Source organism: Armigeres subalbatus, chromosome 2 (assembly GCF_024139115.2).
Source record: "Armigeres subalbatus isolate Guangzhou_Male chromosome 2, GZ_Asu_2, whole genome shotgun sequence".
In the NCBI taxonomy this organism is placed as follows: Eukaryota; Metazoa; Arthropoda; class Insecta; order Diptera; family Culicidae; genus Armigeres; species Armigeres subalbatus.
In genome coordinates, this window is record NC_085140.1 from 172,977,050 (window position 1) to 173,002,813 (window position 25,764).

The 25,764-nt window shown below is 38.6% G+C and overlaps 2 protein-coding genes across 2 annotated transcripts in view; both read left to right on the forward strand.

Annotated features, from left to right (window-relative positions):
* The window catches only part of LOC134209382 (uncharacterized protein DDB_G0271670-like), a 79,474-nt gene that overhangs the window by 16,218 nt on the left and 37,492 nt on the right, over positions 1-25,764 (forward strand). Inside the window, exon 2 of the mRNA XM_062685366.1 lies at positions 13,716-13,933. Coding sequence (XP_062541350.1) covers positions 13,716-13,933 — 218 coding nt within the window. The remainder of the gene's footprint in view (positions 1-13,715; positions 13,934-25,764) is intronic.
* LOC134215503 (uncharacterized) lies at positions 23,067-23,651 on the forward strand. Its single transcript, XM_062694683.1, has 2 exons — positions 23,067-23,455; positions 23,518-23,651. The coding sequence occupies exons 1-2, from the start codon at positions 23,144-23,146 to the stop codon at positions 23,545-23,547; spliced, it is 342 nt and encodes a 113-aa protein (XP_062550667.1). The 5' UTR covers positions 23,067-23,143; the 3' UTR covers positions 23,548-23,651.

Here is a 25,764-nt window from a genome sequence, read left to right on the forward strand (position 1 = left end):
TGATTAAGAGGGTCTCCGAGTCTTATAAGGACGGACGCAGTATCAGTTTTAGTACAATTGCTGTGATGCGTTCTTTGTGAATTGAGAGCTCGTCTGAAACTCATGAGGACGGACGCATTATCCTTAGTCTAAGGTCTAAGCCTAAATCAATCTAAGGCAATAATTGTAGATTGTCAGCTCGTCGTAGTCCCATGGTGGCAGACATAATATTAGTTTGAGTACAATATGGCACTAAAATGTTGAAAGAAACCCCCAAAAATGTCTAAACTACATAATACAGTTATGGAATCTGTAATTTTCGAATATTATTGAAACTTAGGCTGCCCTAAATTATTCTGATCCTCATATCTTAGTTGATGCCTTTAATTTCACAGAAGTTTTGCCTGGTATTCGTATGATATGTACCGCCTATCCTATTTCCAAGTTCCTACTGCTTTTCGTTATCTAATGAGTACTGGCTTTTCCCCCTGAAGTTATGGGCAAAACCTATGGCGTATTCCACGTCCACCCAAACAAATTTTCCAAGGTCGCAACGGACAAATGCAGCAGACAGCAGTCCGCGACGACGGCGTCAACGTCGCTGAAGAATGACGCTAATCGTCGATAATGAAAGCAGACAGAAAACGAGCCGCATCGTGTACCTAACCAATGTTGTTTGATGTTCCAGTCGGAGTACAAACAATAAGCCCCCAAACAGACGCCTCGCGCATGATACGACGATGAGTGTTGCTTCTCTTTTGCAGCGTCTGCATCACGAGCAAGCAGCGAATAACATCGCACTGGAATGATAATTACGGCATCAGACATTTACTACTGGCATGTGTAGTAGCAGCTCCTCCCTCGCTTCGCCATCGTGGAGGCATCGTGGTGCTTGCAATGGATTTTGCATTCATATCCGTTTCGATGCATAGGTAGCGAATCCGCGCGACTAGCGGCAGTTTGAAAATCGGAACACGCCACAGACAGATGGGTTTAGGTTTAGGTGCATGCAGCTAAGTTGTTTTGTTACTATGCAGTCCCAGGGCTGTTTCGAAATTCTTGAGAAATGTAAAATCGTTATTGTTGAGTCTGTAACGCCATACATGGCAATACAAATGATGGTCTATAAGATCCTACATAATGAAGCTTTGGAATGTTTGCTTAAAAGATAATGTAAAATCAGAATTTTAGTAAAAAGAAGAAGAAAAATATTGTGCGCGTCATCAGCATTTTTACGAATCCAAGTATGGCCGCGTTCCAGTAAAATTGGGAAACTCGTCTGGGTATGATGCTAAAACAATTCGCCTCTACTAGGAACTGTTTTGACCAACTCAGTCCAACTCCAATGATCTGAATTAAATGGTGATTTGATACGATAAGGGAAACGTTCCATTTTCCACCTCATCGCAAAATAAAAGAATAAATCACCCAATTCGTCTATCTTTCGGTTTCTTTACTTTTCATTGTTCGTTTCGTTGTTCTCGAATTAGGAAAATATACGTCTCTTAACAAAGACATCTCAATAAACCACCAGTTATAATAGCCCTGCAGTTTGCCAGCCGCATTAGTTGCGGTAGCAGTATATTTTTATTGGTTGGTAATGACCAAACTTTGGACGTGTGTCACGGTTGTCTGCCCCGGAAAGTGAGAGTGCCACCCATGTGTGAGGGTGCCATTTTTTCATCTGTTTTTGATTCTACGCGGCAGACAGGTAACTACTCTCCGGTCAAACGGGTGAACGCCCACAATTGTCTGCCACCAATATTGCGTAGATTAGTTGCCGACAGCTGTCGAATGAATTTTTAATGAGGGCTGACGGGGACAAATCCTTCAAAATAGACTGACAAAGCAAATTATTCAATGAATCCCAAGAGTTTAATACAAAAATCTTATTTTCCACTATTTTAGTGGCCTCTTTTTACATCCAACCAAAACCCGTCTCTACCGAGGCGAGCAACAACGGTCGCTACAGCAACACCTAAATGCGACCTGAATATTGATTTTTCCATTCCAGGCATTTCATTCGCCAATCCAAAACCTATCCTTTCGCAAATTTTCCATGCAAAAAAATAAAAATAAAAGAAAAACCACCCGCTCTATCCGATCGACATCCTTGCAATGACGTTGTTGGCGGTAATGACGACAATGATGATGATGTTGGTGATGATGACAGTGAAAAATGGGTGGAGAAGACTTCTACGACATTATCCCGCCGCCGGCACATATATCCAAACTTGGCTTCAGTAAAGTAGAATTGCCGGAGCGGAGGTCGATAGACACAGAGAACGGATAACGCAGTGGGTGGGTGGTTGGTTATTGGAGGGACATTCTCAGTCGCAGACGGGCAGGACATTGCGCAAAAAACGCAAGCCTGGCACCAACACAAAGAATTGCTGACGTAGGTATGGAGCAGCATCACGGAGAAAAAGGCCGCCCGAATGTAATGAAGTTTTACAAGGCTCAGTTTTGCACTATGGGACGTAATGGAGAATTGCCGTCTCATATCCACATTTGAATATGTAGTATACGTCGATGAAACGTTTTCGAGCATCCATTCCATTGGATGACTATAACACTATAAGCATCATTCATGCACGGAGTCCCTTAGAATAAAATAACAACCATCTCTGCGTTCTTACTACTTATGAGAAAATTGCATCCTTGGTACTCTGAGATAAGCACGGCATACACTTAAAATTCCCATTGCTACGATTGTCGCGAATCCACCAGCTATGATCTCGGCAATCATCTCGAAACATCTCGGTAAATATTTTACCAATATTTAGGCAAACTTCAACAATACAACAAAACATTGTTGTAGAATTTAGGTAAAATATGCACAAAGCTTTTGTTAAAAGATTGCCAAATTTCAATAAATTGATAATCTTCCAAATGATTTTTATGCTTCTCTTTTTTGTACTTACAAATTATATTGCTGCCGCAAGCATCCCATATTAATATGGATTACATGGGTTATGCTTTCAGCGTCAGTACAGTGCTTCACCATACTTCCAAAGTCCCCTTTCTCGCACTCTGTAAAAGTATTTGTATTTGAGGTTGAATTACATTCGACACATTGGACGCTTCCGTCCCATTGTGCAGCTTGGGACTCCCCAAGTATCCTATACGTCTAGTCTGTCACGTTGTTGGGGCTTGCGTGGCACTGGCGTCGGCTGCCGTTTGCTGTGTGCGTGAAATTCGTGGAACCGGATGGGAAGCTGCCAAAAGTGCTCGCCGGTTGCGGTGGTCAGGGGCAGACAGCGATGACTAGGCATGAAATTTCCCTCGCCAGTGCAACATTGTTGAGTTGATTCTGCGCCAAGGGGCCGATCGATGGAAATTCTTCCGAATGGGAAGACAATCATGCTGTATTATTTGTTCTATTGAACCAATTAGGATTTCGGAACTGATTACTAAATACGATTGAATTGAAATGAAGCAAATAATAAAAACCGGAAGATCTCTTCTGTTATAATTAGTTCAAAGGTGATCGTTGCATTAAAATTTCCACCCCGGTCCATATTACAACTTCAGCTAGCCAGAGAAGTATAATCGATCCAGGAATGTGGTGTTGCTTCCCTTTATCCAGATTTCAGGTTTGTGGTGGAGACAAAAGCGCAAACCACCCGTCGTCGTCTGTCTGTCGGCATAAATTTTTCGGGACGAGTTTTGCTCATGCCATCGCATCGGATCGGCCCGAATGCGTGCACAAGAGCGGGTAACCGCATCGTTGCCGGTGTCTCCGTTGTCGTCATCCGTAGGGTAGAAATGTTAAAAAAAATCGCCCATGAGATAAAATGTCCCAACGCATAAACTTAGAATCAGATATGATTTTCAATTAATTTTAACGATTTGCCACTTTTTCAGCTTAGGCGCTGGCTTTCAATTCCGTTTTCTCCGGGAAACAAACAACGTAGCTTCAGCAATTCGCTAAATGGCTTATTGTCCCACTCTTGACCCGTTTTGAAACTGGCTCAATGTTTGTAAACCATAAAGAATCATTGGTAAATATCACATCTTTATTTCTATTATTTTATTTAGTGTCCGCTTTTTAAGCTTAAGAGTTGCATTTGGCACCATCTTTCTCTAGAGACGACGTCTGATGCAGCTTGCTATGTAATTAACTCTGTCTACTGTTTAGCAGGAGTCTATACACAGAAATCCTAGTGTGGCGTAACATCTAGAGGACGTGTGTATTGTTATCTGGGGCAGCCCTTAGACGATACGCTGATTTCGTCTCATGGACCACAACATAAGCCCGATGATTAATGAATCGTTCGTGTAACCGCTCCAAAGGTGAATATGATCCATAAAGGCCTCGTGATCTAAAATACTAGACAATTGCACCAATAAAATCATAAACTTGAAAATTGGCCGGAAATAAAATGTATGTGGAAAAAAACGTTTTGCCGTTATCTGGCCGAGCTGATTTTTAATCTATCTTTGGTCAATCGATGGGGTTCATAAAAACCATCATTGGTGTACAATTGTTGTACGAAATCTGTTTTGCAAACGTAAAGAGGAAACTTATTTATTCACATTACATTGACAGTACTTCCACACGTATTTACTGTGAGCCAAGTTACCATTTTTGACTGATGTCTGATTCAAATGATCTGATATTGATCCAACATGAATCTACAATAAATAAACTTAAGATTATCAAATGATGTTATTGCTGCTCAGAAAACGTGAAATGACCCATTGGACCCGACTCCGCAAAGCATGTGAGCCAGATAATATTTGTTTGTTGACTTCCAAGTCCTAAGCCACGCAGTGTGTGTTTTCTATCCGCATCCAAACAGTGTCGTTATCAAATCCTGTTATCGGCATTTGACCTATGATGGAGCACTAGATAAAATGGTCCTCTGTGAGACCAACATGAACAGATTTTAATCTACTTGCCCGGAGACTTTATTCAAGATGTTGATTGAAATTAAGGGGTGGCACTTGGAATCTGTAATACTTTTCGAAATGGTGAACAAATCCAATCAATATGAAATATGTTGATTGTACTTAAAAATTTGGCTTTTTTTTAATTTTTATTGAGGTCTGTTGGAAATATTAAGGGATGAAATTTTTTACGGCGAGGGCCATACTTTTGAAAATGGTGAACAGGTCCAAATCTGATCTGTTACTTATGTCCTTTTGTAAAATTGAGTTAGAATCTCCCTATGGCATTTGTTTATTTTTTTATTCTTTTATTGGGAGCAGGGAAAAGCCCGCTAGAGTTGAACAATTAGAAATTCATTAGCTCTCACTAAAGCGAGCGCAAAACATTCTAATCTTTTATATGCATCAACATAGAAATCATTTGGATATCAATATTATACTTTAAAAATATTAAATTAAAATATTAAATTAAAGTATTAAATTAAAATATTAAATTAATTTTCTTTCACTCGTAATTTTACCTTTATCGTATACTAAGTATACGTAAAGGCTATATGTTCGCTCCAAAAAGAAACTTTTTATAGAAGACCCGGAGACCCATAGTGTTATATACCGATAGTCATTAGGCCGAATGGCCATAAGGCCGAATTAGCAAAAAGAAGCTAGAAGTGAAAAATGGAAGTGCTTTCTGCACCTTACTCCCTTCTTGTATCTTCCTTCTTCTTTCTTCCTTCTTCTTCCTTCTTTTTTCTTCCTTCTTCATTATTCCGTCTTCCTTCTTCCTTGTTCCTTCTTCCTTCTTCCTTCTTCCTTATTCCTTCTCCCTTCTACCTTTTTCCTTCTTCCTTCTTCCTTCTTCCTTCTTCCTTCTTCCTTCTTCCTTCTTCTTTTTTCTTCCTTCCTTCTTCCCTATTCCTTCTTCTTCTTCCCTCTTCCTTCTACCTTCTTTCTTCTTCTTTCTTCTTCATTCTTTCTTCCGTTTTCTTCCTTTTTCCTTCTTCCTTCTGCATTCTCTCTTCTTCCTTCTTTCTTCTTCCTTCTTCCTCCTTCCCTCATCCTTCTTCCTTCTTCTTTCTTCCCTCTTCCTTCTTCTTTCTTCTTCCTTCCTGCTTCCCTCTTCCTTCTTCCTTCTTCCGTCTTCCTTCTTCCTTCTTCCTTCTTCCTTTTTCCTTTTTCTTTCTTCTTTCTTCTTTCTTCTTTCTCCTTCTTTCTTCTTTCTTCCTTATTCCTTCTTCCTTCTTCCTATTTCCTTCTCCCTTCTTCCTTTTTTCTTCTTTCTTCTTCCTTATTGCTTCTTCCTTCTTCCTTTTTCCTTCTTCCTTCTTCCTTCTTCCTTCTTCCTTCTTCCTTCTTCCTTCTTCCTTCTTCTTTCTTCCTTCTTCCTTTTTCCTTCTTCCTTCTTCCTTCTTCTTTCTTCCTTCTTCCTTCTTCTTTTTTCTTGTTGTTACTTGTTCCTTCATTTTTTCCTTCGTCCTTTCTTCCTTCTCCCTTATTTCTTCTTCCTTCTTCCTTCTTCCTTCTTCCTTCTTCCTTCTTCCTTCTTCCTTCTTCCTTCTTCCTTCTTCCTTTTTCCTTCTTCCACCTTCTTTCTTTTTTCTTCCTTCTTCCTTTTTCCTTTTTCCTTTTTCCTTTTTCCTTCTTCCTTCTTCCTTCTTCCTTCTTCCTTCTTCCTTCTTCCTTCTTCCTTCTTACTTCCTCCTCCTTCTTCCTTTCTACTTCTTCCTGATTGCGCACTACTCACTTCCCATTCCCCAGTTCTCATTCGGCCTAATGTCCGTTCGGCCTAATGGCCTTCAGCCTAATGACCTCCGGCCTAATGACCCAGCATCCTTATCCTTAACCGATTTGCTCACAACAAAATGCATTCAACGCAGACACCATCACCGCTAGGTGGATTAATCTGGGTTTTTTTTATTCATTTTGTATATAATACAAAAAAAACTATTCAACAAAATTCGGCGGAAAAAAAAATTTCGACTTCGTTTTGTTTCGTAAAATTCCGAATGAAATGGACCTCGATTTCGTTTCGAAGTCTAGGAAGTAAATCTGAATTTCGTTTCGTTTCGTTTCGTAAGGAAAAAAAGTGTTATCGTAAACCCTTAGAAGTAACAAAAAAGAGTTCAAAATGTAACGGTAAATGCCTCAAATCAAGATACGATTTTCAAACGATTCTCAATCGCTGGGTAGTTTTATCACTTAATAATTAAACAGTAAGATCGTGGGTGAGTGTTGATCATCCTCGATTTTTTGAAAATGAGATTTTCCTCATCCCTGCATTGAACCGATAGGATTTCACTCATTCCTTTAAAAGCTATTACAGGTCTTTTCGGTTCTCCAAAACCTCCTGGAATTCAGAATATGCGATCTACCCGATCAACTATGTCCAGAATGATATATACGTGCATCGTTAAACATCCCAGAAGTTCCATCGAGCTGGAAGGTCTAGCAGCACACATATTCCTCATAGGTTACTGCAAATCATATGTGACCATATTTAGTCGCAATCAAGTTGCTGCAACCTCATTGCGCATCCCCTTTCGACAGCTCTTTCGTATGACAATTTGCATGGTTTGCTCGTTTCGAATCGAGGTGCGCAATGCCACCCCTGATTTGTCTGACTTGTGCTGCTCGGGGAATTTTACTTTTTTCTTATTATAACAAAATTATTTTGAACTTTTAATGGAATGTCTTCACTTTTCATAAGACGAGCTCGTTCAATTCCATTTAATTTCACCACTTTATTGTACCGTGGAAACAAATGATGCCATATTGAAATATTTTCTCGGTTAATTTGAAAGTCCTTTCGAACAATCTTCCAAGAAACTTCTTTTCCACATCACGATATAGACTGTATTACATTTCGAGGGTCGACTGTATTGCAAACCCTTCTTGGTCCTTCGAAACATCCTGGAGCTCAGATCATTTGACCAATCCAACGATCCAACCTATGAATGATTTTAGGTATGCTATTTCAGTAGGACCATTCCCAAGCAACATTTTAAGTTTTATAACGCACTTGAAGACCATTATTTACTCGACAATAGTGTTATAAAACGAAAATGTTACTAGGGTTGAGCTTATATGACTTCAATTATCACTTGTTCTAGCCATTAAAGGGCTCTATGGTTCGTAAAAAAATCATAGAATTCGTTTTGTTTGATGAAATCATCCAAGTTCGCGAAAGCAGCGGTTATAGTCCACAAAACAAGTCCAAAGCCACATTCAAATGGCATTCATCGACAAAACATGTCCTTAGTTATTTTGCATCTGGTTGATATCTTGATCTCAACTCAAGTTCGTTTTGAAGGTCCTCGGACATCTTATATTCATGGAAATCAGGATCATATATCTTTGGACTACATTGGGTACATACTAACGATGAGAACATTGCAAAAGTCATGATTGATTTGGAAGATACTGAAACTAACTTTTGACCCCGGGAGTTACTTCTGCCTCAGAAGGGGACGAGCCTAGACTCCGAACTGTTGGTCTAGAGCCAACGATAGCTCATGGGGTGGCCAAAGGCCTCTTTTGATGCCGGGTCCCAGGGCGTTGTAAGCGTGGGGTAGTTTTCGGCAAGTGATTCTTTGACTAGGGGAGAATAATCAATTTTACTTACCTTTATTATCGGGGTGGACGAAAATTGGCAAAGCACAGGACTAGCTGGTGAGTTATCCGGCGATTTGATGAGTTGGTCGTTCCGGTGTGCTGGCGATCGTGATAGAACTCCACCCCACATGGTTTGTTCTTGGTCAAACAATGGCGTTCACATACAGGCTGGGTCTTAGACGTCGAGCGGTGAAGGGGAGGGGCTTGTTGACACTGTAGCATGGTCGTGCCTGCCACCAAGTAGCAAACACTTTCTGGGCTCTCGGTCACTACCGATGGAGGCAGGTATTGTTTAACGCCGAAGTGAGCCTAAACTTCGGACAGACAGTTGCGAACATCAACCGAACGTCGACATGATCGACGTTGTTCACCGCACATGAGTATTGGTATTACTCAACCGACGTTGCCGACGAACCGATACCTACTGCCCTCTTCGCACTTTCATTCTCTCAGCATCCGCCACTCATCCTTATGTGCGTTATCGGTATTCGATCGGCTGCGCATGTAGCCAACTTCAGGGTGTTGTTCATCCTCGACTGCTTCAGCGACTTGAACTATTTAGCCCACACCTCCGTTAAAAGGACTCACGCAAAATTATTACCAATATTTTGATGGTACCGTTTAGGACGGTAACAAAACAATGGACTGAACTCGAAAACGTGTTCGAGTATCATGCAAACCTTGTTTTAATGGTAATCAGGTTTACATTATGCGCATACGCCCATTGAACCGGATTGGGTCTGTATGCGTGTTAAACCATATTGACCCATTCGGCCAAACAACCCTTTCGGCCAAACAACCCTTTAGGCCAAACGACCCTTTCGACCAAACGACCCTTTCGGCCAAATGACCCTTTCGGCCAATTGACCCTTTCGGCCAAACTACCTTTCGGCCAAACGACCCTTTAGGCCAAACGACCCTTTCGGCCAAATGACTCTCGGCCAATGGTCTGTTCGGCCAAATGATATATTCAGCCAAGCAACTTTCATTCATCATTCAGTGCTTTCGGCCAAATGACCCTTCCCACAAAAGTTGATCAAATCAGGTATCAGGTATCAGAACGTCGGCTCCAGGGGCACGTCACCTCAATTTGGGAGATTTGTGCCATCGCCTTCACAGCCTTTTTCATCACACACCTGACGGAAAAGGAAGTGAACAAAAAGGAAAGGAATGTGGATGGGAGAACAAATGGAATGTTTGGAAAAGGGCCCTAGAAGAGGGCATACAACGCATAAGCATACAAGAGCTTATAGCTCCTTACCACAACGGGTTATGAACAACAAAACACTCTAAAGGTTCAGGTTTCTGAAGTCAATTTCACTAAGTAAGTGTTTACCAAATATTTGGAAGCGCAATTGTGCATAGACTGGACAGTTACATATTAGATGATAAGAAGTTCCATAATCGGACTCACAACTATTACAAACAGATGATTCAACGCGTTGAATATTTTCCATGTGATAGTTCAGTCGGCAGTGACCTGACCTGCCTTGACTAAGACACTGCAATTCTGTTTAAACAGATTAGCTAAATAGCTTGCTACTACCGGAGATGGCTCCCGGATGTGTAACATTTTGAAAAGACATGAAGTCTTAAGTTACTTATTAATAAACAAATAATAATAATAATAATAATAATAATCCAGACTACTCCAATACCATTTGTGCTGAGTGACAGCCCAAGAGTTGATCAAAAGCTTCACCCAACACTTGGGGCATGTTTTCCAAACAGTTATCACGAATGTGATGATCGATAATACGTTCTAAGCATTTCAGAAGAAATGAGGTCAGACTGATGGTTCTAAAACTCATACGAAGCACGTCCTCCTTTTGGGATAAACTTTACAGTGACATCCCTTTTGGCTAAATGACCCTTTCGGCAAATTGACCCATTCGGCTATATGATCCTTTCGGCCAAATGACCCGTTCGGCCAAATGACCCTTTCGGCCAAACGACCCTTTCGGCCTAATGGCCCTTTCGGCCGAATGACCCTTTCGGCCAAATGACTCTCGGCCTAATGGTCTGTTTGGCCAAATGATATATTCAGCCAAACAACTTTCATTCAGTGCTTTCGGCCAAATGACCCTTCCCCCAAAAGTTGATCAACTCAAAATCAACCAAAAGCTGTAGTTCGTCCAGGCAATCGCGGAGGAAGTCCTTACAGCGAAGCAAGACGAACTGGAGGATGCTTTTAATGAAAAGAAAGACCGATTCCATGCGGTGTATATGAAAATCCGTCGCCAAACGAGACAAATGGCACTAATTACGTCTTCATCCCGATCAATCGACAAGACAACAACAAAGCAAAACGGACGCTGAATAAGGTTCACCAACATTCCCGTCGCGTCAGGGAATGAACTGCTCGCCATTCACGAAAGTGAGTGACATCGTATTCTGTCAACTGGAAACAGGTTACAGAGAACTTATCAAGACGGCAGATCAGTTTCGAAGTAGGAGGATTTGAAATCTCTCTGTTAATAAAGCTTTTAATGCTTTGTGTTCGATTTCGCCTATGTTAGTCAATACGCTCCAAACCGATTGGGATGTTTTCCCGTAGTTTGGCTAGTTGAGATAAGTTATAAAGATAAGCAGATGTTGTGAAGATGATTTGGCAAGTATTCTAGGCTTCCGGTAGCAATAAGTCCATTTGATAAGTTTGAGCGCGATTTGCTTCAAAATCCGCCGGAAGAACAACTGTCGTTATCGTTGGAAACATGAAAAAATAATCGAATTTCTACCCTTTTTGTGGAAGTATAACTGATGCAGGATGATGGAGCATTTGTCCATGTAATTTGACGAATGAGCGATTGTACAGCGAATGATTGCCGAAACCGTTTCAAAAGATTGGAAAAAGAGCATTTTCAATACAGTGTCAATCTTGCGAACAGGAAAATATGTTCAATAGCATAGCTTTGTCTCCCGATGAATATCTGGAATTAATAATAAAAAAAGGTCTCGTGCTGCAGACATAAAACTCCTACGAACTCTGTGATATTGAATTTATTTTGAATGCCATTCATGCATTCTGGTACTCTGCAACTGTTGCCAAGAACGTAGGCAACACATAATAATAATATACCACCACTTGAAGATTCTTTCTGCTCCCCACTTTCTGCCCTTCTCTGAATTCGCCCATATCTGTAAATTGACCATTGTACATAATCTATGCGATAATATAAGATTCTGGATGCAATTACAGCTAATTTTAATAAAATTTGATTCATTTTAATCAATTATTATGGATTTTTATTTGAATTTTGCCCTCAGTCAACATTGTCAACTAATGCTAATTGAAAATCAATCTACATTCGTGATATGAATATTAAAAAATTAGCTATGTTATGATGCTGAAAGCTCATGCATAACTCACGTCTGCTGTAATTTATTATATAACAAGCTACCATGCGTTCGCTTTCCTTGTTTATGTTTTATTCTTAAAACGATTGTATCTTCGATGGTTTTGTCACTCCAACCATGTTCTCTAACCTCAGATTTGATAGGTAAGACCTATTTTTCGCATAGTTTTAGTTATTTTATCAATTTTTACACCAACAAATTAATTTAAAAAAACCATTCAGCTTGGTAACGGCAAAAAAATAATCAATTTGTTTCAAGGTAACAACCACACACAGAGTTTAGTTTTGCGAACTCCATATTATGATCTTTTTAGTTTCAGCAAAACAAGTTTAATTTTCTTTACGTTACAATCAGCTTGCACCTGAAGGTCAGACGGTAAAGTTCCGTTTTACGCACTGCAGCAACATTCTGACGTGGGCGCTTCTAAAGCTTTACTTTACCCGTTTCCAACGCGTTCGTTCCATCGTCATCGGATGAGGAGGTTGGGGTGCCGGTGTTTGTTTTTTTTTATATAAATTTCATACATTTGCTTCGTCTGGTCTGGGCTTGTGGTGCGGCAGTCAACCACCAGCGCGCGGTGGCCGTCGCTCGTGATAAGATAAGCATTAATCTGTCTGTCTGGCTGCGGCTGAGCTCCGACCAACAACCGTCTGATGATGGTGCGGTGCCACCTACCTACCCACTTACTTGTAGAGTGTCGGTCGATTTCCACTGGCTGTCGATGCCGGCGCGCTCTATCTCTCTCGCTGGGGGAGAGAGGGGTACACGTGTGATGGGCGGCTTGCAAATTGATTGTTCAAGTGCACATGTAATTGTTATATTTTTTTGTTCAGCTTCAAACATCAACATGTGATACCTACGTGCCTGTATGTGCGCGGCCGCGCGGTTGCAGGAGGCGCCTCTCCGAACGGGAGTTGGCAGCTAAACATCTCGTGCGAAGCGATTTTTGATGGTTTTAGTCACGCATTTTACATGCAAACAGTTTTGCCATTTCGAAAAGTTGGTCTTGTTTCGCTGCCAACTTTAGTCGCCCCGTCTGTCTGTCAGCGGCGGTGGCATAGCACGTGGAATTTACGAGCAATTAGTTTATGAGGTCTGCTGCTATCATGATCAGCTTGAAACATGAGCAAAGAGGTGTGAAATTTCGACACAGACGCCTTGAAATTTTGTTACTTATCACGAGAGTATAACGTCTGGGGCGTAGCACGAAAGCAGGTCAACCGGAGAGCAAATTCTCCCAGTTTGGAGTGGATCATGAAATGGGGAAGATAAAAGAGAATTGCCGCAAAAATCCATTCTATGAAACCGTGTTTATCAATATAGACCAGAAGGTGTATATTTTTGAAAGGGTTTGCGTTATCTAATGGCAATTAAAGTATGGTCGATATATTCAGAAAATCATTTATTTGTAAGATTATAGATTGTAATTATAGATGTGATTATAGATGTGACTAAGAAAAGCGTTTTAGATTTTCCATGTTATTTAAGTTATTTTTAGTATTTGAAATTAAACTGGATAGGATTTTCTTATCTATTTCTTTTCTTATCGTTTTTAATAAATCGGAAAAAAACGTTTCACGTGCTATTAATGAAAAGTACAGTTTGAATTTTTTTGATAATTTACAGACTACTATTACACTAATTCCCCCAGTAGATGGATTAAAGAGCTCATGCTATGAAAACCCAAGCCAAGTCTTATTTCTGAATCACCTATACAGTCTCGCCTCTATTGTGTACAACATGCGAGCTTTTTCGCTAGTGTTGTACTTTTTACAATGGTACGAGACCTCGAGGATTACCGCCATTAAAACTTAAAATTATGTTTCTGTCTAGATTGACCAATCTAACTTTTTGCTTCATTTTCCTTTTTTTCTCAGGATACGTCTACTTCCTGCTGTCGTTTTCAGTAATCGGCGCCATTGTGTTGGGCCTATTTGGTGCGTATCGGTGTCTCCGTGTGGCCGCTATCCGGGCACCGCCACCCGAGGCTCTGGCCCGGCCGATTCAGTTCATCAGCGACGAACTAGCCGCGGCGGCCGCGGCAGCAGCTTCTGCAGCACCTCTAAGCGCCGACCCGAACCATCTGCCTGTACCCGTAAGTTTTGATAGCAGTTTTTTTTTTATTTTTCAGAATTATCCAAGAACTCAGCTATATGGAAATGAAATGCAGTTTTTATTGAAAAGGTTTTGCTGGAGAGGTATAGCGATGGCCTCATTGACCCCGAATGACATTTTGCGGTGGAACAATAACCCTCGTCTATCTATTTTACTGATTCGCATTTATCGAGCAACCAATCTACAACCACCACCACACCGACCAGCTTCTGCCCTGTCATCAAAGAAAGACTTTCTTCTTCTCTCAGATTGTCGATTTATTCCTGAGCGCAAAAACATCATTTGGAAGATGTTGGAAAAACCACAAGCTTGGAATCAAACCATCAAACCCGCGCTACCCATTCCGATCCTCCCCGACATTTCTTTGTCGTCATAAATTGTGTACTACCGATTTCCAGAAAGAGCAAAAAAGATTTTCCTTCCATCTTCCATCGCCTTCAAATGAAATGCGTTGCGATGGTCTTGTTTGAACCCTGCTTCTGATAAGATCAAACAAAGGCTATGTTCGTTGGAACATAAAAACGGCCTTTGTGGCAAGAAAAAAAAAATAACGACACAAGGACTTTGACATATGTCCCAAGGACGGTGCTCATGGAACAAATAGGGCTGACGTATCTGGCTGTGGGTCATTGAACTTTGCGTTTAGGATGAACGGGTTGAAAGTTTCTGAGCAAAAAAATGCTTATTTTCTTGTAAAAAATATAATACTTTCTTGTGGTCAACAAAAATACGCTACTCGATATTTGTCACTGTTTGGACCATATCCCCTTTTAATACATTTTAATAATATTTTTGTATGGATCGTTATGCTAAGAATCCCCTCTTCTTTGAAAGCGTAGTATTATTTAGAAAAGCGCAGAATAATTATGATTCAGAATATAGATAGAAACACTTTCTTTTAGGAAAACAAGAAATTCCTAAAAAAAATGCTTATATAGAAATCAAGGTATGTTCAATTACTAAATGTAAAATATAGGATTCTATAATCTACATAGGAATCTATAAAAACTAGGCATATGCGGAAATACTAGATTCTTATACAAATTACACCTTTCAATTTTCTTTACAATTTTTCAAGCTTTTCTTACAACATTTGTCAGCTTACATTTTTTGTATAAGAATCTAACAATTTTGCATATGCCCAGTTTTTATACAGGTTTGGGTAGGATGTTACCGTGAGGCGTCGAAATCCGTACACTTAAGCACCTTAGTATATGAAAAAGTCATTAGAAAATAGGAATGTAAATAAAACGTTTGTCATTGACACAGGCGCATGAAGGCTTCTACTTTTGAAGTGTTTCACATTTTCTCATTAAAAACTACGAAATGATGATAAAATAATGAATTAAATCAATTACTCCTGACACGAAATCCGTCCACCGTGAACGGATTTCGAATCAAAGAATCAAAATCCGTACAGCTATTTACTATTTACTATTTACTATTAACTAAATATTTAAATTGAAACAGCCTGATTGACTAAACTACCACTGTAAATAGTTCGTTACGCACCTTGAGAAGCGATCCCTTCGATTTGTATTCCGCTTAACTTGTGTAATGATTTGCAATTAGAAATTAAAACACAGTTACTTTTGGTGCAATTATGCTCTACCCGAAAACAAAATAGCGGCACAAACTCCGCGTTTGGTGGGTGGAGATTTGTTTTTGATTTTTGTTTTAATTTCAAAGCCTTTTCTTCAATTCTATGCCCTTAAAGCTTACTGTCAAGTATCTGAACAGGATAAGATTAATTATTCCTACATTAATTACCTTTAACCTCCTTTAATTTATTAATATCTCATGAGGTGGACGGATTTCGGTGCTGTACGGATTTCGGTTCCGCACGGTATACAGAATTGTTAGAAAAGAAATTTTTGACGAAATTTTGAACTTGCCGTGTAATTTGCGAATAATATATCGAGGGTATTGCGAATTGCCGAAAAAGTAAAGAAGAATTTGCTGAGAAGATTCCGAAGAATTTGACCAAGAAATTTAGAAGATTTTTCCTAACAATTTGCCGAAGAAATTAGGAAGACTTTTCAGAGGAAGTTCCGAAGAGTTTGTCAAGGAAATTTTGCAGAATTGTAAAGAAACTGCGAAGAATATATCGAGGGTATTGCGAATTTCCAAAGAATACCTTAAGAATACTTTGCTGAGAAAATTCTGAAGATTTTGCTGAGGGAATTGCTAAGAATTTTCCGAAGAAATTCCGAAATATGTGCCAAAGAAATTCCGAATAATTTGCCAAGGAAATTGCGAAAAAATTGCCGATGAAATTGAGAACAATTTTCCGAAGAAAACCTAAAGAATTTGCCGAAAAAATTTCGAAAAAAAAATCCTACGAAATTTCGAAGCATTTCACCAGAAAATATTAACGAATATGTCGAGGAAATTTGAAAAAAAAAAATCCGAAGGAATTAGGAAGAGTTTTCCAAGGAAATAGTAAAAAGTTAGCCGAGGAAATTTCCACCAGCTTGCCTGTGGGCTTGTCTCCGATTTGACGTTTGTGAAGGTCAACTGCACCCACCGTTCCGAGCATTTTGATCAATGTGGTAAATGAGAAGGCGTGAATACACTACACCAGCACCTTATTATATGCCACGTTGGTCAAAATGATCGGAACGGTGGGTGCAGTTGACCACCACAAATGCAAAATCAGAGACAACCTTAAGGTAACAATTGTAGGCAAGCTGGCGGCCATTACCGCTCGTGGAAAACTGGATACAATTTCACGTTAGCAAACTTCGAAGGATTTCCCGTTGAAATCAAACAAAATACTCGTAGAAATAAAATTTTTGAACACAGAAGAGTCTTTTGGCAGAAAGCTATTTTACTGAAGCCCAGAATCCAACAAACATTGAAGGTGAATAAAGCGCTTGTATTGCCAAAAATAGTCCTGTATAGCTTATATAGCAAATATTGTCTGTTGGTAAGGCTGAAAATTGTTTGGCCCAATATGTGGTTTGATCAAACAAACCTTAAATTTATTAAAATAAAATTAAAAATTATTTTACCGTAAATGTCATTTAGTCAAACAGTTCCTTTGGCTGAAAACACATTGGCCGAATGAATTGAAGTCGAGGCATGTACGCATGTTTGTCATTTGGCCAAAAAAACGTTTAGCCGAATAGGTCGTATGGCAAAAATGCCGTTTGGCCGAGATGATTGGTTTGCAGAAAGAACATTTTCGGGCCAAATGACTTTTTCTGCCAAATGGAATTTTTAATCGAATGACTTTTTCGGCCAAACGATTATTTCGGCCGAATGATATTTTCAGCCAAATGAACTGTTACGGCAAACAACCTCTCGGTCAAATTACCAGCTCGGCCGAATGTGCCTTTCGGCTGTTTGCCGCTATAGGCCAAATGTCATTTTCGTTCAAACCATTTTCAACCTAATACCGTTTCGGACAAACGTTTAATTCGACCTAATGGAATTTGGCTTGATGGCTTTCGGCCTAACCAAGTGGCATTCGAATTAATGGATTTAGGCCAGACGACAGGTAGGGCCATTTGGCCGAAAAGCCAAAAACCATCTGGCCGACGATTTTATTTAGCCGAAATGGACATACGGTCAAAAATGTCGTTCGTCCGACTGGTTATTTGGCCAAAAAAGTCGTTTGGCCAAAAGTAATCAACATTTCTGACGAAAATTGAGTGGAATTTTGTTAAGGATTACGTCAAATTTTAGGACAAATTTATTACACTGCTTAGTCCTTAAAAGAGGTGAAATTTTAAACAAAAATACTTAGTTGGAATGTTCGATACTGCCTTCTTCTTATCTCATCCTATTAGGATTCAAGTATAATCTGATTTTAACCAGAAACTCGACGAACAATTGGTCTTTCCATCTCTGAAAAACCCATTCATATCAAAACAGTCTGATGTTGAAGAAAGAATCTTGCACATTGAGGACAGACGAATTGAAATTTGGTGAAAAGTTTTGATTGCAAATTATCATAATTTACATTAAAACTATATAATTATATATAAAATATCCATCAGGGCACCTGATTGAAGCGATTTGGATAGGAAGAGTGAAATTGCCAACTTCCTATTGTCAACATTTCGAAGGCACATGGGACATTTAAAGGGCGGGCTCTTCTCCCCATCTATTGAGTCAATCTGGGAAAAGAGGGCTAGATTGTATTATTGTGTGTACGAACTTTCTTCTGGAAGGAGATTCTCTATCCATCCCGTGGATTCGCATAAGTATCTCTGCTTATGGAACTACTCCACCCATGTTTGGCCCTTCATACAGGAGTTTGATGAAATACAAACAATAATATAAACATGATCAAATCATTTATCAGATATGACCAGTGCTACTGGCAGGTGCCTTGCTAAAATAGATGGTAGCATGTAGCATCATCATCATCATCATCATCATCATCAAAAGTAATCAACATTTGGTCGTTGGACCGTCGGTTGGGTCGTCGGTCAAATGCCCTTTTAGTCCAAAAACCATTTCGGCCAAATGACATTTTCGGCCAAACGACCATTTCAACCAAACGACGTGTTAGCGAAGAGTGCCAAATTACCTATTCGGTCATATGTCGCTTTGACCAAATGAAATTTTTGGCCCAACTTTTTTTCGGCCAAATCGAATTGCATTTGCTTGATGATTTTCAACATAACGTATTATTCGTATTATTTGGTTCTCGGTTAAACGACCCTTTCTCTTTTTTTCAATAGCTTTCCACTGAATTTCCGAAGAATTTCTTATAGACAATACAAACAGAAATCCAAAGAAATTCATTCAAAATTCATTTTTTTGCCTTTCTCGTACAACAAAGTTGTACCGAAAGGCTATCATTTCACTCTGAAAACGAACTTTTTATAGAAGCCTCGGAGACCCATAGTATTATATACCAATCGACTCAGCTCGACGAGCTGAGCACATGTCTGTCTGTCCGTGTGTATGTGTGTGCACAAAAGCTATAAAAAACATTAGACAACTTTTCGTATAGTAATCCTAAACCGATTTTCTCGCAAACAAGTTTCATTCGACAGGGGGCAAAGCCTTGTTGATCACTATTGAATTTTATAACGATCGGTCATTGCGTTTCAAAGTTATGAAGAAAATTGTACATCGGACCATATAAACCGCATATAAGGTGGGTGTCCTAACTAAATGCGAGAAAGGCACCACCAACGCTAGGTGAATTAATCTGGATTTTTCGTTAAAATATTGAATATTAAAAAAATCACGTAGAAATTCTGAACAATATTAATTAAAATTTCGTCAAATTCGTGGAAATTTCTTTTTCTTTATTTTGTTGATGTCTACATTTTGAATAATCTCCAACGGTAAATCTGAAGAATGTTTTTTGAAAATTTCAAATAATTCTCAACAGAAGGTTTACATAGATTTTGCGAACATTTTCCTGTAGACATTTTGAACAATTGTTGTTGTCCACATTTTGAACAGTCTTCCGCGCAAAATCTGAAGAATTTTCTTTGAACATTTCAAAGAATGCTCAAAAGAAGCTTTTCGTAGATTTTGCGAACCTGTAGACATTTTGAACAATTGTTTCGTGAAAATTATGAAGAATTGTTCAAGTAATTTCCAAAGATTTTTCTACGGAATTACTGAATAATTTTCCTTGGAAATTCCAAAGAATTTTCAGAGTTTGAGAGTTGGTTTATTGAAGTTGAATTTTTCATTTGTCGTTGTGTTATCATCATCAGTGATACAGCGAGTCCGATACAAATACAAAACTTGTGATACCTCTCGCATGATTCCAAAAGTTTCGTCAGGAAGCGCGTACTTAAACCATTCTCGCTAGTATGTACCAATAAATTTACTGTACAAAGCTCGACAACATTCAAAACTTGTGTTACCTCTCTGTAGATAAAGTTCCAAGTGATAAATTGGGGACGTGATAAACTCGAATCGAAATCTACTATTAACAGATCAGTATAAAAATTGTTGATTGCAGTACAAAACTCTGTTTTTAAATGGTTTGTTAGATCCGTTTGAAATGACAGAATCAAGGCGCGTTTTTGATGAGTGAGGGCTCAGGAGTGTTGCTTTTAACTATATGGGTTCTATTTTTGCTGGCGCTTGGTGGGGAGGCTCTGTTGTAAATTTAATGGAAGGAATATTTTTTCGTACAAGCTTCCATACAAACGTAAAAAGGCTTGTGCTTAGTCTTTTTTTTGTGCAAATTGGTTAAGATTTTCGGAGGATCATCGGAGCATGGGACAAATCGAGTGGAGGTGATGGAGCAGGGTCGATTTTTGAACCACTCTACTAATAATCTTTCTTGTAACAAATGCTACACCAATACTACTACAGCATATGAAGGTTTTTATTTCACCAATACTTTCACAGTTTTGTTTTGGGTACTCTACCAACCTTCACCTTAAAAATATATACGTTTACGGAGAAAAACATTTAAAAAAATTTCCCATGGATAAGCCTTTCTTAAAAAACGTTTGTTTTTCAAATTCAATCGCTGTTATTGTTTTTGCAATTATTTTTTGTAATTTTGATTAATTTATTGGAATATTTTAGCCAAAATTCATTTCACTCTTTTTTGTGATTTAAAACTTTAAAATATAATATCTCCTAGTTTTTAGAATTCACTTTTATTATTCTATTTCTTTCTATTTCTTTGGAAAATTGACAATTGTTTTTAGAAAAAATACTGCTCACAAAGCTTTGAACACATTGCGTTGTTTTTCATTATAACAAAAAAATCGGGTTGATATTTTCCAATTTACTGTCATCATTTTTTTTTTTTTCAATATAAATCACTTAACTATGTGAGGAACGATACTTGCACAATTAATGAAAGCCTTATCTGATTGGTTATTAGAATTGAGTGCCACATCGCTGGCGGAAGCACCTCAACTAACTGACCAACAACACCGCCACCTTTTGAACTGCGCTTTGAACCGAAGCCTGTCGATTATATGCAAGGTTGTTCTCTTTTCTATTTTTTCTAAAACAAACGATTCACAGTGGAAAATTTTCCGAAACGTAGACTCGATGCATGTTACATACATATTTGCACGCATACGTTCTTTGCGGTCACGATACGCATTTGCCACGGAATCCATGATGCATATCCAAGACATTGGGCTTTGTTTGCCCAAAGTTTCTTTTTGTAATGTCAAAGTTTCAACGAGAAGTCATGTTTTAATGTGGTTTAGAAATTTTCGCCCAACAATTGTTAATTAGATTTGCACAAATCAGTTACGCAATGTATAAATAGTAGCAACACTGATCATAATGAATCAGTCAAACTGTTGTGATTGATCAGTGGTGAAGTTCAAATAAAAAAAACAGCCGATGTGGTGTAATATATAAGTGCTACGACTCGAAAATGAAGTTCTCCGTTATTTCTCTACTGAACCTGTAGACATTTTGAACAATTGTTTCGTGAAAATTATGAAGAATTGTTCAAGTAATTTCCAAAGATTTTTCTACGGAATTACTGAATAATTTTCCTTGGAAATTCCAAAGAATTTTCAGAGTTTGAGAGTTGGTTTATTGAAGTTGAATTTTTCATTTGTCGTTGTGTTATCATCATCAGTGATACAGCGAGTCCGATACAAATACAAAACTTGTGATACCTCTCGCATGATTCCAAAAGTTTCGTCAGGAAGCGCGTACTTAAACCATTCTCGCTAGTATGTACCAATAAATTTACTGTACAAAGCTCGACAACATTCAAAACTTGTGTTACCTCTCTGTAGATAAAGTTCCAAGTGATAAATTGGGGACGTGATAAACTCGAATCGAAATCTACTATTAACAGATCAGTATAAAAATTGTTGATTGCAGTACAAAACTCTGTTTTAAATGGTTTGTTAGATCCGTTTGAAATGACAGAATCAAGGCGCGTTTTTTGATGAGTGAGGGCTCAGGAGTGTTGCTTTTAACTATATGGGATCTATTTTGCTGGCGCTTGGTGGGGAGGCTCTGTTGTAAATTTAATGGAAGGAATATTTTTTCGTACAAGCTGCCATACAAACGTAAAAGGCTTGTGCTTAGTCATTTATTGTGCAAATCGGATCAGATTTTCGGAGGATCATCGGAGCATGGGACAAATCGAGTGGCGTGATAGAGCTAAGTCGATTTTTAAACCACCCTACTAATATTTTTTCTTGTAATAAATGTTACACCAATACTACCACAGCATATATTATGAAGCTTTTTATTTCACGAATACTTTCAAAGTTTTGTTTTTGGGTACTCTACCAACTATCACCTTAAAAATATATACGTTTACGGAGAAAAACATTTAAAAAAATTTCCCATGGATAAGCCTTTCTTAAAAAACGTTTGTTTTTCAAATTCAATCGCTGTATTATTGTTTTGCAATTATTTTTTGTAATTTTGATTAATTTATTGGAATATTTTAGCCAAAATTCATTTCACTCTTTTTTGTGATTTAAAACTTTAAAATATAATATCTCCTAGTTTTTAGAATTCACTTTTATTATTCTATTTCTTTCTATTTCTTTGGAAAATTGACAATTGTTTTTAGAAAAAATACTGCTCACAAAGCTTTGAACACATTGCGTTGTTTTTCATTATAACAAAAAAATCGGGTTGATATTTTCCAATTTACTGTCATCATTTTTTTTTTTTTCAATATAAATCACTTAACTATGTGAGGAACGATACTTGCACAATTAATGAAAGCCTTATCTGATTGGTTATTAGAATTGAGTGCCACATCGCTGGCGGAAGCACCTCAACTAACTGACCAACAACATCCGCTACCTTTTGAACTGCGCTTTGAACCGAAGCCTGTCGATTATATGCAAGGTTGTTCTCTTTTCTATTTTTTCTAAAACAAACGATTCACAGTGGAAAATTTTCCGAAACGTAGACTCGATGCATGTTACATACATATTTGCACGCATACGTTCTTTGCGGTCACGATACGCATTTGCCACGGAATCCATGATGCATATCCAAGACATTGGGCTTTGTTTGCCCAAAGTTTCTTTTTGTAATGTCAAAGTTTCAACGAGAAGTCATGTTTTAATGTGGTTTAGAAATTTTCGCCCAACAATTGTTAATTAGATTTGCACAAATCAGTTACGCAATGTATAAATAGTAGCAACACTGATCATAATGAATCAGTCAAACTGTTGTGATTGATCAGTGGTGAAGTTCAAATAAAAAAAACAGCCGATGTGGTGTAATATATAAGTGCTACGACTCGAAAATGAAGTTCTCCGTTATTTCTCTACTGGTTCTGTGCCTGGCTATCTTGCCAGAATGTTTATCGATGCGCATTCTCAACTTCCGACGGGAAATCTCGAACTTTAATTTCAACGGACACTCACTGGGAGTGCCGCATCAGGAATACTTCGGACGACAGCATGGCAAGCATGCATTCCGTCGGTGGAGAAGAAACCACGCACCCGATTACCCTGGATATGGATACGGAGCCCCTGGGCACTATGGTTACGGTTATGACGATGATTATCAGCACTATCATCATAAAGGCAAGGGCCTGTGGCGCCGTAAGCGTCATGTAAGTGATGTGGGCAAAAATTGGTGAAAGTGCAACGATTGAAAGTGTTTTATGTGTTTCAGCATGGCCATCGATACGGATACGGTTACTAACGAAACTGAGCTAAGGAAGGCAAAGGACTGATGATGGATCGAGAAAGCGTGATCATTGAATACTCATAGTGTGATAAATTGAATACAATAAAAATAGTTAACGATACTACTCTCTACAGCATGCCTCACTATAATTACTTTATACTTGACTGTAATTGGAATAGCATTTTCACATGCATCGATCCGAATTACAAACAGTACCAAGGAAATGAAGTCATTCATCTTTTTTATTGAAAACAATAGAATCTTTTTATGTAGGGGAACGCTTCGGCACTTCATCTCATAGCTCCTATTTCCATCCCATCAAAAACAAAGCAATGAGAAGGAATTTTGTTGGTTTCCTATTTTTGTGATTTTTTCACCAGTGAGCACGCGTGTTAGCAAATAGAAGCGACGAGATTGGTGCTGTATTTCTTTGTTTTGCGATGAGATGAATACATGTTCAGTGAGATGGAAACTGGAACAGTTCCCCTATATAAAACTCGATTTTACTGTTTCTAATTTTTTACAAAACTTTCGATCTATTCTTTTATTATCATTTTTACATCATATTTTTAAAGAATAATGTGTTGGATTCGAATTCACAATCTCAGCTAAATAAATCGATAATCAGAGATATAATTTCAAAATGAATGAAAACTTTTAAACTCTTCGAAATGTCTCTCCATATAGAGCGTTTGTTTAGCAGACAAACGAGACTTGGCAACAACAACAAATAAACCGATGTCATCGTCTGTCTCGTTCTTGTCTGCAATATATTTTGAACAAATCAATGTACTTCGATATATTGCCAACCGCCCCAAACTGCATTCCACTTTTTACACCTTGCCACCAGCGAGACACAAAAGATTAATATCTTTTCGCGCTTCTCTACATTCAATACGGTACCTGATTGCGAGCGACCAACGACGCGACACCTGAACAATTACACACCCCTTGCGAAAAGCTTTGCCGCGAAGACGCAACGTAGGTGGAGGTTGCTCAGAGGTTGTTGCATGCGACCAGACAACCCCCAAACAACGGCGAATGCATCTGAGGAACCGCAATTAAGTCACCTAGCGTTATAAACAACAGTAAAGACAAATCGTAGTGAGAAATTTTTTTTGCTCGCAACAGTTTGAAATATTGCGATTATAACACTCGACACTTAGAACTTAGAAGAATAAAGAAATCGATCAGAGTAGCCAGGAATCAAGTAGAGATAGAAAAAAAACTTCGAGTAAAGGAGAGCAGGCTTGTAAAATGTCATCTGCATGTCATTTGACTAATTTGTTAATAACTTTCTTCAGAAGTAAAATTCACATCATAATTTAAGATGTACTCATAACGCTTGAGTAGGGCTATATTTTTGTTCCAGGGTACATTGTTCTAGATATAACATCTAAGGCTGAAGAGTGAAAACTCTCCAAAATGTCACGTGTCATTTGACATAATGTCATTTGAATGACATTTTGCCTCCCACGCACCAGATTACATATTTACAGCAATGTCTTGTTAGACAAAGTTGTAGGCACATTGAAGAGCTATAAGTTCGTCATACATCAATAATCAATAGACAACTTCTGAAAAAAGTTCTGAAAAAATTATACAAACGAATGCAAATGACATTTTACAACACTGAAGGAGAGTACCTATATTGTGTTCAGTACAGTCCTTCCGCAACACAAGCTGAAAATCCACTCATTGCCTAAGTGGAATTTGTTAACCTAGAAACCACGTGCCAAAAACAGGAAGAGACTGTAATTATTTCCGTAACATATATTTTAAAATATTCCAAACAAGTAAATTCCGGTTTTTTCTGCGATTCCCAACAATGCCAATACCTTTTCTAGCATACGTTGGTGAAGAAAAGCAAACCCAACAGTCAAATCCACGCACACCCCATGTTTATTGACTTTTGCTGTCTGGTCTGTCTGATTTTAAATTTGCGCTTTGTCAGCCCCAGACCGACCAAATGCAAAAGCGCCAAAGAAGAAGAAAAAATACGACGGCGACGATAAAAACGAAACGCGAAAACATCACCCAACAACAACGATGGACGCGACCAACAACATCGACGTCAACTCGAAATAAATCAGCCAAACGTCGATCGCACTTCAGCTGTTTGGCAGACTTGACCGACTGGAGCTCGTATCATCGTCGGTAATGCTGAGTTATCGTATGGAAGTGCAGTGCATCGTCTCATATTGGGTGGCTGACGATTAGACTGATTTAGAA